We start from the raw sequence: 12,045 nt of genomic DNA, 5'->3' as shown, positions 1-12,045 counted from the left end.
ATATTCATGTTTCCTTTGCTATCTACCTTGATTTGAAGAATATTTTTGTTAAAAACATTTCAAATGAATTCTGTAAACATAGGAGAAAATCAAAGGTGAAGAAGCTTTCCTGACGTCTGGGCGCATGCAGCAGGTCACCACCTACAATTTGTTTTCATATGTAAAAATAGGATTTGTTTAGATTTGTGGAAGGCATATCATGTCTTTTACTTCCACTTTTTGTAATACACTTATGGTTGTCAGTACTAAGTCAGCAAAGAGCTTCTCAACAGCTTCCTAAAAAACAAACGTTTATTTTATTTATTTAAATAAAAGTGGTGTTAGTGGACAATTGCTTGCACAGGCAAACAAAGAAAAGGACATGCAGTGAATTGTCAGTACATAAAAAACGATCCGACAACAGGTGTGTCTAGCAGTCTTATGGGTTACCCAAACAGTTCTGAGCAGTATACAGTGTACAGTGTACCACACTGGGGTCAAGGAGAAGCAAGTCACTGGTCCCTTTGATGTGTCTGTTTTAATTTGTTCCCTCACCGCCATTTCTCTGAGTAGATTGTTGTGGTTTCATGACAGGTATAGCTTTGTTACATTAGAATAATGACTTTGTCTTTTGATAAGCGAAGAGAAGACATTGAAAGAACACCAAACCTGGTATTTTCATCAATTTGCCTTCTCCATTTTCCAAATGTCTATTTAATACCCTGATCTCATTATTTATATCTAATGACATGTAGATACACAGTGTGTTCTCCAACCACACTTACAGGAGAAGAAATGGCTGCCTTATGGTCAGTTTCAGTTTTCCTCCATGGTATCTCTACCACTTATAAGAAGCTGAATTCTGGAAGCCTTGAGTGTGTCATGAAGACAATTCCCAGGATCCTGCTGGGTAGACACAGCAGCACATAGCTCTTCCTCCCCCCTGGAGTTCTGTTACATCCAAACCTTTCATACAAAGATGTTGCTGATCCTGCAGCATCACACCTCCGACACCTCACTCCTCACAGGTATGTGTAAATCTAGGGTGTGGTGGCAGAAGCGGTAGAGCACGGACCAGCTGGCCTTCTGCTTGATGAAGAGTCTTAGCTTGTCCCTGAAGGTCTCCCCCAGGAAGCTGTAGATAATGGGGTTGAGGCAGCTGTTGGAGAAGGCGGCCAGGTTGACGATGTGGCCCGTCAGCGGGTAGTCGTGCCACAGGTGGCCGCTGAAGGTGCTGCGCTGGGCCGGGTCGTCCGTGCCATGCAGCAGCTGGATGCTGATAAAGATGTTCTCAGGCAGCCAGCAGATGAAGAACACCAGCACCACCACCCCGATCATCCTCAGGGCCTTCTGTCTGCGAGGCCACAGGCCCCGGTGCTTCTGCGCCCGCATCAAGATACGCACGATCAGCGAGTAGCACAGGCCAATGACGGAGAAGGGCACCAGGAAGCCGATGGTCACCTCTAACCACTGGATCTCAAAGACGTTGGCGAAGCAGAAGTGCACCTCGCCGCGGTGCTGGGTCTGGACGATGGTGAAGGGGAGCAGCGTAGCCAAGATGGAGGCCATCCAGATAAGGCTGCAGCTGAGCTTGGCGTGCTGCATGGTCCTCAGAGGACTACTGCTCATGGAGCTGGCCAGAGCCACGTAGCGGTCAAAGCTCATCCATGTCAGGAAAAAGATGCTGCTGTACATGTTGACCTGCAGGAATAAGGACATGAAGGTACACAGAACAGCGTACTCATAGTACTTTTCATTGAGGTTGAAGACCTCGATGAGGGAGTCTGCCACTAGGATGAGGTCTGCGACCGCCAGGTTGACAAAGTAGAGGTCCGGGATGGTCATCTTCTCCCTGTGGTTGAGGTTGACCACCAGGATGAGTATATTCCCAATGAAGCCGATGGGAAAGAGGAGGATGGTGTAGAGGCAGGAGAGGAAGAGGCCGATGGTATAGAACTGATAGGTCTCTGGGTTCTCAGACGTGTCCGTGACGTTGTAGTCGTATGAGGTGTTTAGTTGCTCCGTACCGTTGACATATACCTGAACCAGAGAGGTGGTCTGCACTTCCATACTGCCTGTGTCTTTGCTTTGAAGGTCTTGAATCATAGGTCATATAGCCTACATATTTCAATCTTGTCAGTGCCCGATTCTCTGTCTCAAAAGGTTCTCTCATCTATGCTCCATTTGCATGCTGACAGAAGTCAGTTCTTATAAATATATAAATAGTTTAAGGGTTGTCTGACCCCATGTTTGCCTAGCAATAGCCTAGCAATCAAGGTTTTCCTAGCAATAGATGACAGAGGGTACAGACACAGAGCAGCACCTCCATGTTTTGATATCACCCCTTATCGGCAGAGGCTGCTAGGGCTTACATGATCCATGTGGTTCAACCTAAGGGCTTACATGATCCATGTGGTTCAACCTAAGGGCTTACATGATCCATGTGGTTCAACCTAAGGGCTTACATGATCAATGTGGTTCAACCTAAGGGCTTACATGATCCATGTGGTTCAACCTAAGGGCTTACATGATCCATGTGGTTCAACCTAAGGGCTTACATGATCCATGTGGTTCAACCTAAGGGCTTACATGATCCATGTGGTTCAACCTAAGGGCTTACATGATCCATGTGGTTCAACCTAAGGGCTTACATGATCCATGTGGTCCAACCTAAGGGCTTACATGATCCATGTGGTTCAACCTAAGGGCTTACATGATCCATGTGGTTCAACCTAAGGGCTTACATGATCCATGTGGTCCAACCTAAGGACCAACATGTACTTAGGGACTTTGCTTCTTTCTCTTTTTTTGAGCAGTTTGTTTTTCACACGTTCTGATTCCAGTGCTGGCTTTTCTCATCCAGTCCATGTGCATGTTTATTCACCCAACCTCAGCCTGTGACGCTATTGCTGTGACACCTGAGCTGTGGAGAAGACAGAAGAAGAAAGTCATTACATGAAAGAAGGATTAGGTGCTCAGCAGCCTTTGTTCAAATGGCATATGTCTGATTGTCTGTCTAGTGACTGAGCACATATCAAACTCCAAAGGACCAGAGGTTTCATCTCAGGTAAAATGATTTACTGGTGTCGAACTGTATACACAGCAATCAATCATATATGATGGTTGAACTCAACAGTTTGTCTCTACTAATTCCGAGATGAGACGAAGTTCGTTGGTGGTTACCAAAGGACATTAAAATGCACATTCTCAGGCTTAAACAGATTCATTGAAAACCAGCTGCTTTGAAATCTTCAGCCAATCCTAGTTCAGTCTATCAGCCTGCTCCAGACGTAATTTTTATTAATTGGTGGGATGGTGGGAAAATAGATTTTGAGCTAATTAATATTGAACAAAACCATTCTAAATCTGATGTTTTGGCTAGAGCAGGGCACATGATTTCTATACAAGTAAGAGACAGCCCTTGTTATATTCTTGATAAGCAAATATCATTAATCCGTGAGATGATATGTTTATTTTCCTAAACAGTGACGCAGTAAAGACATTTCATAAATCAATGTTCAATCAATGTTTTATACACTTAACCTTTATTTAACTAGGCAAGTCAGTTAAGAACAAATTCTTATTTACAATGACAGCCTACCAAAAGGCAAAAGGCCTCCTGCGGGGACAGGGGCTGGGATTAAAAATAAAAATATAGGACAAAGCACACATCACGACAAGAGAGACAACACAACACTACATAAAGAGACAACAACATAGCATGCCAGCAACACATGACAAAACAGCATGGTAGCAACACAACATGACAACAACATGGTAGCAACAAAACATGGCAGCAGCATAACGTGGTAGCAGCACAAAACAGGGTACAAACATTATTGGGCACAGACAACAACACAAAGGGCAAGAAGGTAGAGACAACAATACATCACGCAAAGCAGCCACAACTGTCAGGAAGAGTGTCCAGGATTGAGTCTTTGAAGGAAGAGATTGAGATAAAACTGTCCAGTTTGAGTGTTTGCTGCAGCTCGTTCCAGTCGCAGTTTTTTCTTCACTTTACATTTGCTTAGTTTTATTATTGATAACAGATAATGTACAGTAATTTATTTAGAGTCACAAAGCTATTAGATCAATCTCAAATCAAAGTCAAATCAAATTTTCTTAGTCACATGCGCCGAGTACAATAGGTACTTCACAGTGAAATTCTTACTTACGAGCCCCTAACCAACAATGCAGTTAAAAAAATAAAAAAATAAACATTATCGAATAAGAATAAGAAATAAAAGGAACAAGTCATTAAAGAGCAGCAGTAAAATAACAATAGTAAGACTATATGCAGGGGGGTACAGGTACAGAGTCAATGTGCGGGGGCACTGGTTAGTCGAGGTAATTGAAGTAATATATACATGTAGGTAGAGTTATTAAAGTGACTATGCATAGATAATAACAACAGAGTGTAGCAGCGGTGTAAAAGAGGGGGACAAATGCAAATAGTCTTGGTAGCCATTTAATTAGATGTTCAGGAGTCTTATGGCTTGGGGGTAAAAGCTGTTTAGAAGCGTCTTGGACCTAGACTTGGTGCTCCGGTACCACTTGCCGTGCAGTAGCAGAGAGAACAGTTTATGACTAGGGTGACTGGGGTCTTTGACAATATTTAGGGCCTTCCTCTGACACCGCCTGATATAGAGGTTCTGGATGGCAAGAAGCTTTGCCCCAGTGATGTACTGGGCCGTACGCACTACCCTCTGTAGTGCCTTGCGGTCGGAGGACGAGCAGTTGCCATACCAGGCAGTGATGCAACCAGTCAGGATGCTCTTGATGGTGCAGCTGTAGGACCTTTTGAGGATCTGAGGACCCATGCCAAATCTTTTCTGTCTCCTGAGGGGGAATAGGTTTTGTCGTGCCCTCTTCGCAACTGTCTTGGTGTGTTTGGACCATGTTAGTTTGTTACACCAAGGAACTTGAAGCTCTCAACCTGCTCCACTACAGCCCCGTCGATGAGAATGGGGGCGTGCTCTCTTTTGTCTTGATCAAGTTGAGGGAGAGGTTGTTATCCTGGCACCACAAGGCCAGGTCTCTGACCTCCTCCCTATAGTTTGTCTCGTCGTTGTCGGTGATCAGGCCTACCACTGTTGTGTCATCGGCAAACTTAATGATGGTGTTGGAGTCGTGCCTGGCCGTGCAGTCATGAGTAAACAGGGAGTACAGGAAGAGACTGAGCACGCACCCCTGAGGGGCCTCTGTGTTGAGGATCAGCGTGGCAGATGTGTTGTTCCCTACCCTTACCACCTGGGGGCGGTCTGTCAGGAAGTCCAGGATCCAGTTGCAGAGGGACGTGTTTAGTCCCAGGGTCCTTAGCTTATTGATGAGCTTTGAGGGCACCATGGTGTTGAACGCTGAGCTGTAATCAATGAATAGCATTCTCACATAGGTGTTCCTTTTGTTCAGGGGGGAAAGGGCAGTGTGGAGTGCAATAGATATTCCATCATCTGTGGATCTATTGGTGCGGTATGCAAATTGGAGTGGGTCTAGGGTTTTTGGTATAATGGTGTTGATGTGAGCCATAACCAGCCTTTCAAAGCGTTTCATGGCTACAGACATGTAGTCGGATAGTCATTTAGGCAGGCTACCTTAGTGTTCTTGGGCACAGGGACTATGGTGGTCTGCTAAATAACCTCTTGACGCTAGGGGTCAGATTTTTTTATATTTTTAAATAACGTTCCCAAGGTAAACAGACTATTTCTCAGGTCCAGATCGTAGAATATACATATAATTTACAGATTGGGATAGAAAACACTCCAAAGTTTCCAAAACTGTCAAAATATTGTCTGTGAGTATAACAACACTGATTCTGCAGGCAAAAACCTGAGAAAATCTAACCCGGAAGTGTTTTTTTATTTTTTATTTTTTTAAATCTGTGTTTCCTGGCCCGTCTTTCTTCCATTTAAAGGGGTATCAGCCAGATTCCTTTCCCAATGGCTTCCTCAGGCTGTGACCAGGCTTTAGACATCGTTTCAGGCTTTTATTTTGAAAAATGAGCGAGATTTCTCAAAAATAGTCAGGTGTCCTGTGATTAGTTCCTGCGCGCGAGAGGGGTAGCTCTCCATTTTCTTTCTCTCTTTTATTGAATAGGTTACGGTCCGGTTGAAATATTATCGATTATGTTTGTTAAAAACAACCTAAGAATTGATTATAAAAAACATTTGACATGTTTCTACGAACATTACGGATGCTTTTTGGAATTTTCGTCGAACGGAACGAGGCTTTGGTTTTCTGAACATAACGCGCAACCCAAATTGCGTTTTTTTGTTATAAAAGTAATATTTATCAAACAAAAATAACATTTATTGTGTAACTGGGAGTCTCGTGAGTGCAAACATCCGAAGATTATCAAAGGTAGTGATAAATTTTATTGCTTTTCTGACTTTCGTGACCATGCTAATTTGGGGCTAGCTGTTGTAGCATTGATTGATACACTCACAAAAGCTTGGATTGCTTTCGATGCAAAGCATATTTTCAAAATCTGACACAATAGGTGGATAAACAACAAGCTAAGCTGTGTTTTACTTGTGATTGCATGATTATAAATATTGTTAGTAATATTTTGCGCCCTGTAATTCAGCGGTTGGTTAGGAAAATGATCCCGCTAAAGGGATCCGTAGCGCAGAGAAGTTAAAACATGTTGGTATTACAGACTCGGACAGGGAGAGGTGGAAAATATCAGTGAAGACACTTGCCAGTTGGTCAGCGCATGCTCCCAGTACACGTCCTGGTAATCCATCTGGCCCTGTGGCCTTGTGAATGTTGACCTGTTTAAAGGTCTTACCCGCACGCTCTCATGCATGTTTCGGTGTTATTTGCCTCGAAGTGAGCATAGAAGTAGTTTAGCTCGTCTGGTAGGCTCATGTCAATGAGCAGTTCTCCAGTGTGCTTCCCTTTGTAGTCTTTAATGGTTTCCCAAATCCGACGAGCGTCAGAGCCGATGTAGGATGATTTTATCTTATTCCTGTTTTGAGGCTTTGCCTGTTTGATGGTTCGTCGGAGGGCATAGCGGGATTTCTTATAAGCTTCCGGGTTAGAGTCCCGCTCCTTGAAAGCGGCAGCTCTAGCCTTTAGCTCAGTGCAGATTTTGCCTGTAATCCATGGCTTCTGGTTGGGGTATGTACGTACGGTCACTGTGGGTACAATGTCATCAATGCACTTATTGATGAAGCCAATGACTGATGTGGTGTACAACTCAATGCCATTGGAGAAATCCCAGAACATATTCCAGTCTGTGCTAGCAAAACAGTCCTGCAGCTTGGCATATGCTTCATCTGACCACTTTTTTATTGATCGAGTCACTGGTGCTTCCTGCTTTAATTTTTGCTTGTAAGCAGGAATCAGGAGGATAGAATTATGGTCAGATTTGCCAAATGGAGGGCGAGGGAGAGCTTTGTATGAGTCCCTGTGTGTGGAATAAAGATGGTAAAGAGTTTTTATCCCTCTGGTTGCACATTTAACATGCTGATAGAAATTTTTTAGGACCGATTTAAGTTTCCTGCATTAAAGTCCCCGGCCACTAGGAGAGCCACCTCTGGGTGAGCGTTTTTCTGTTTGCTTATGGCAGAATACAGCTCATTGAGTGCGGTCTTAGTGCCAGCCTCAGTCTGTGGTGGTTTGTAGACAGCTTTGAAAAATACAGATGAAAAGTCTCTTGGTAGATAGTGTGGTCTACAGCTTGTCATGAGATACTCTACCTCAGGTGAGCAAAACCTTGAGACTTCCTTAGATATCGTGCACCAGCTGTTATTTACAAAAATACAACACTAATCTAACCCTGACTGTTTTGCACATTATCCCAATGTTCATTTATCCATGTTGATCTTAGCTAAATAATAGTCTAAGCTACACTGTAAAGGAAAACTAAGTTATATGGTCATTTTTGGATATTATTGTCACGCCCTGACCTTAGAGAGACTTTTATTGTCTCTATTTGGTTTGGTCACGGTGTGATTTGGGTGGGCATTCTATGTTCTTTATTTCTAGGTTTTGTGTTTCTATGTTTTGGCCGGGTATGTTTCTCAATCAGGGACAGCTGTCTATCGTTGTCTCTGATTGGGAATCATACTTAGGCAGCCTGTTTTGCAACCTTAGGTTGTGGGATGTTGTTTTTTGTTAGCACGGAACGTGACGTTCGTTGTTCTTTTGTTGTTTTGTTTGGAGTTCGGATTTAATAAAGAATCATGAACACGTACCACGCTGCACCTTGGTCCACTTCTTCCGACGAGCGTTACAATTATCAACAGGAAAATACCATGAAACCTTTTACTGCAGCATATTGTAAATTATGGTGCATTGTGAGAAAATTATGCAGGAGGGGAAAGAATTGCTGTATTTCGAATGGTACTGTAATCCATCCCTGACTGTATTTTTTGGAGCGTCATAACCCTTTTAGCCACTACTAGGTACATGGTATTGTTGTTTCCGGCTCATTAAAATATTTTGAGGCGTGCCTTGTAAGAGGCTATATTTGTTCCACCTATTAGTAATATACCACATACCAATTTAATTGGTATGTGGTATATGCAATATGAAATACAGTAACTTACATGCTTCTTTGCTGCCTGTAACTTACTGTTCAATTCACAGCAACCCCTTTACAGTGTAAATAATATCCTGACACTTCCCGTTGCCTGTTTTCCATCAGTGCAGAGGGAACCTTGACCTTTAGCATGCGTTCACACCCTCAGTCTTTTCATTTACAAAAAGGAAAACCTCTGCAATATTAATGCTGCCTCCTCTCCCCTGAGTGCCGGCTTTCACAGCCATATCTCAGCCATGAAGCATGTAGGCACAGGACATTTTTTTTTTTAACTGGATAAATGAGACATAGGGATCTCATCTCACAGGGAGAATAGCCTCTGAGCCATCTGAGAAACATCCAGGAAGCCTTGCTAACCCAACCATGCAGTATATTACCATTATCCTTTGGCAAACAAACTTTGACTGTCTGTTTTGACTTCCAGCAGAATGAAGGATTTGACACTTAGAGCAATACATCATCTAACGTTTCCACAATTCAGCCTCAAACTGCTGTGATGGTTTTGGAACATATTGCCAATGAAATGCCACTGGCAGTCCTAGAAGGCAGATAAGTGTAGAAAGACATGCCAGCCCACTTAGATTAGACATGGGGTCTTTATTTTGATATGGACCAAGATGGATGGCTGATCAGGAATCAACAGGACCCACATTAGGAAAGCTAAGATGAATATAATTCCCTTATAAAGGCAGTTGTATAATTCAAAGATAAACATACTGGTACATTTTATTTGACCCTTTATTTCGTTTAGTACAGTCATACATGAAAACTCCTGTTACCAGGAAGACTTTTATAGCCTGAAGCAGAATGATGTGAGGCATTCTATCTGTATTAATTGGCTTGATATGTAATTTGTTTATCCTCCATCTGCACTGTCTATAAGCAAGGCTGGTGACCCCATTTTGCGTTATTATACAGCTTTTGTCATAACACCCCATTTATAAGCCAGCTAAAAAGATTAAGCACCAGGCAAAAAGCTCCCCCAATGGCCTATTGCAATCAAGCTGGGCATCGATCTCTAGAAACTAAGGAGGGGTTATTTTGTTGTGGACAGAAGAAGAGATGCATGGTGGTAATGAGACATGAGACTTGACAGCTTCCTGTCTCTCTAGGGGAACAGGATGTCAATCTACCAGTTCAGACATGTAGGTTAGTGTGGAAAAATTAAGAGCGGATAAATATACATTATACATCACAAATCACTTTCTGTTCACTGAGCATGAAGGTACAAATGGTCCATCAACCCCAAAAGCAACAGGCAGCTTATCCACACCAGGCTACACATGTTAATTTTCTTTTATAGAATGGACTCTTTAACGTCCTCCCATTTTATACACAATCTTAAATCTGAAAATAACAACTTGAACTGTCTCGTTTGTAACACCATTGAAGTGAAATTAAATCTGACAATGAGCAGAGGAAAAATCCCATTCATCTCTGGTCCTGATCTATTGAAACCTCCCATCCAATTCAAGTTTGCACCTTCTCCTTCTAATATCTGAGACTATTTATTTTCTTCAACTCTGTAATAGTTATAAAACAGCTACGATATCACACAGGGATGGAGAGCAGAGAAAACCACTTACTTTTCCGTGGTGGGCTTGTTGTCCATCCAGCGTGAAACTCCCGTGCAGAAGTCAGTGGATTGTCACCGATTTCTAATCCCCATGTCCAGCTGAGGCTGCACTCACTGCCTGCGCCACCTGCTGTTCACCCCAACCCAGGGAGAGAGGGAGAGAGAGAGAGGAGCCAGAAGAAGAGGAGGAGAGAGCGCACAAGCAAACGCAAACACTAGACCTCCTCCCTCATGAAACTTGCTGTGTTTGTGACCATGCTTGTTCCTTCACTCATCTACCCCCTCCTCCTCCTCTCCCCTCCTCCCTCACACCTCTCTCCCTGAACCCTACCTAAAATTGCTCAAAGCATTCAGGCGTTCAGGTTCCGTGACCTAATTATTAACCCAGACAGGTGTGTGGATGCTATGGGATCTTCTAAAGGTTCCAGATGTATCTTGGCCCAGGTCTCTATGTACATAGTCTATAGACAGTAGCTTGAGAAAACAGCCTCATCTGTAGAGTCCATCTAGTCTGAGCAAGGAAAACACAGCGCTGTACACATCCCGTCAGAGAATACAGTATATCGTTCGTATAAGGTCATAGTCATACATCACTATACTGTATATACTTTATAGGCATATACCTCATTCCTCTTAGTTATGCCTCTCAAAGGAGTTTGCATTGACATCCTGTTCACAGCAGATCTGTTTAATGTTTCCATTGCATAGTGAACATTTTTCACTAGTTCCGAAAAGCACTGAAAAACATTTGGCATAGGACAGCCTAACTGGGTCCAACTGGAGGGAATCTGGCATGAGTGGCTTTAATGTGGAACTCCAGTAAATACCACTGATGCCACTTTTACCAGCCTGCTTCCAAGGGAAACACAGATGATAAGAAAGCTTACCAGGCGGTACACTGTAATAGATTTGTTAGGCCCAAAAGGGTACGCAGAGCTCTCAATCACAAAACGTTTTAGTCACTAACTGTTTTTGTATAGGATACTCATAGATTAGAAGATAATTGTTAGTGAACACCCATGACTATAAACAGATATTTTTTCAAGAGGCCAAATGAGGACAGCCAAGCATGGCTTACTTGTATTTTACAGGTAATAGTTGACCCCGCTATGTATTAAAAGCAAAGTGAGTTGTGAGTTTGCCCCATTCTCCTCATAATTACATTTGATGCCCTTTAGAGGCTTCTGGTTTCTTCAACACAGCTTTGTTATCAAGATGAGAAAAAAAGGAGGAGTAAAGAGAGAAAGCAAAAAGGAGGGAAGAGAATTAACCTACGAGCAGAATACATTTTGACGAGAGAAAAGGGGGGAGTGAGAGAAAGAGAGGGATGGACACCAGATGATGCTTAGATGAGGCTTATAGTTGAACACTTCCTGTGAGGTTGGTCCTCAATGTCAGCAAGTGAGTCACAGACAGTCAGTCACAGACAGTCACAGACAGTAGACCCAATTGAAGATATTATTAAATATACTATGACTGTGTCCCTCTTCTTATTGCGGTTGATGGTGGATAGTGTAGTGCCTCTGTGACAGCTGAGCTATTTGACAGTGTACAGAGCCAGTCTGTGTTTAGATATGGCCATCTGGTGGATGGAACGGAACTGCTCATGTAACTACCATACTAACTGTTCTACATTGCCATTTGCACCGTGTATCTGAGGCAGGCAGACTGATGCTGCTCATTTTGGCCTTGACACCAAAACAGGAAGCTCTTCTTCACAGGGGGCTTATTTCTTTATGCATTGTGTAACTGATCTCAGTACAGATGCACAGGCAAACACAAAGATCCTGTTGGCATAAACAAACTATTTCCACACTAAATTATACACTGAGTGTACAAAACATTATGAACACCTGCTCTTTCTGACATAGACTGACCAGGTGAATCCAGATGAAAGCTATGATCCTTTATTAATGTCAGTTGTTAAATCCACTTCAGTCAGTGT

At 42.9% G+C, this 12,045-nt stretch overlaps 1 protein-coding gene across 1 annotated transcript; it reads right to left on the bottom strand.

The window, feature by feature from the left end:
- Positions 1–470: 470 nt before the first annotated feature.
- On the bottom strand, positions 471–10,323 carry LOC129830463 (G-protein coupled estrogen receptor 1-like). The gene is made up of 2 exons (XM_055893066.1): positions 10,111–10,323; positions 471–2,902 (listed from the first exon to the last, which is right to left on the bottom strand). The coding sequence occupies exon 2, from the start codon at positions 2,083–2,085 to the stop codon at positions 979–981; it is 1,107 nt and encodes a 368-aa protein (XP_055749041.1). The 5' UTR covers positions 2,086–2,902; positions 10,111–10,323; the 3' UTR covers positions 471–978.
- Positions 10,324–12,045: the final 1,722 nt, after the last annotated feature.

Source organism: Salvelinus fontinalis, chromosome 2 (assembly GCF_029448725.1).
Source record: "Salvelinus fontinalis isolate EN_2023a chromosome 2, ASM2944872v1, whole genome shotgun sequence".
Classification (NCBI taxonomy): domain Eukaryota; kingdom Metazoa; phylum Chordata; class Actinopteri; order Salmoniformes; family Salmonidae; genus Salvelinus; species Salvelinus fontinalis.
Note: the sequence above shows the minus strand (reverse complement) of the source record. Positions and strands in the feature narration are given on the sequence as shown.

Bases quoted from the DNA above. Each gene is read 5' to 3' on its own strand.
- LOC129830463 (XM_055893066.1), bottom strand. From the start codon at position 2,085: ATGATTCAAGACCTTCAAAGCAAAGACACAGGCAGTATGGAAGTGCAG.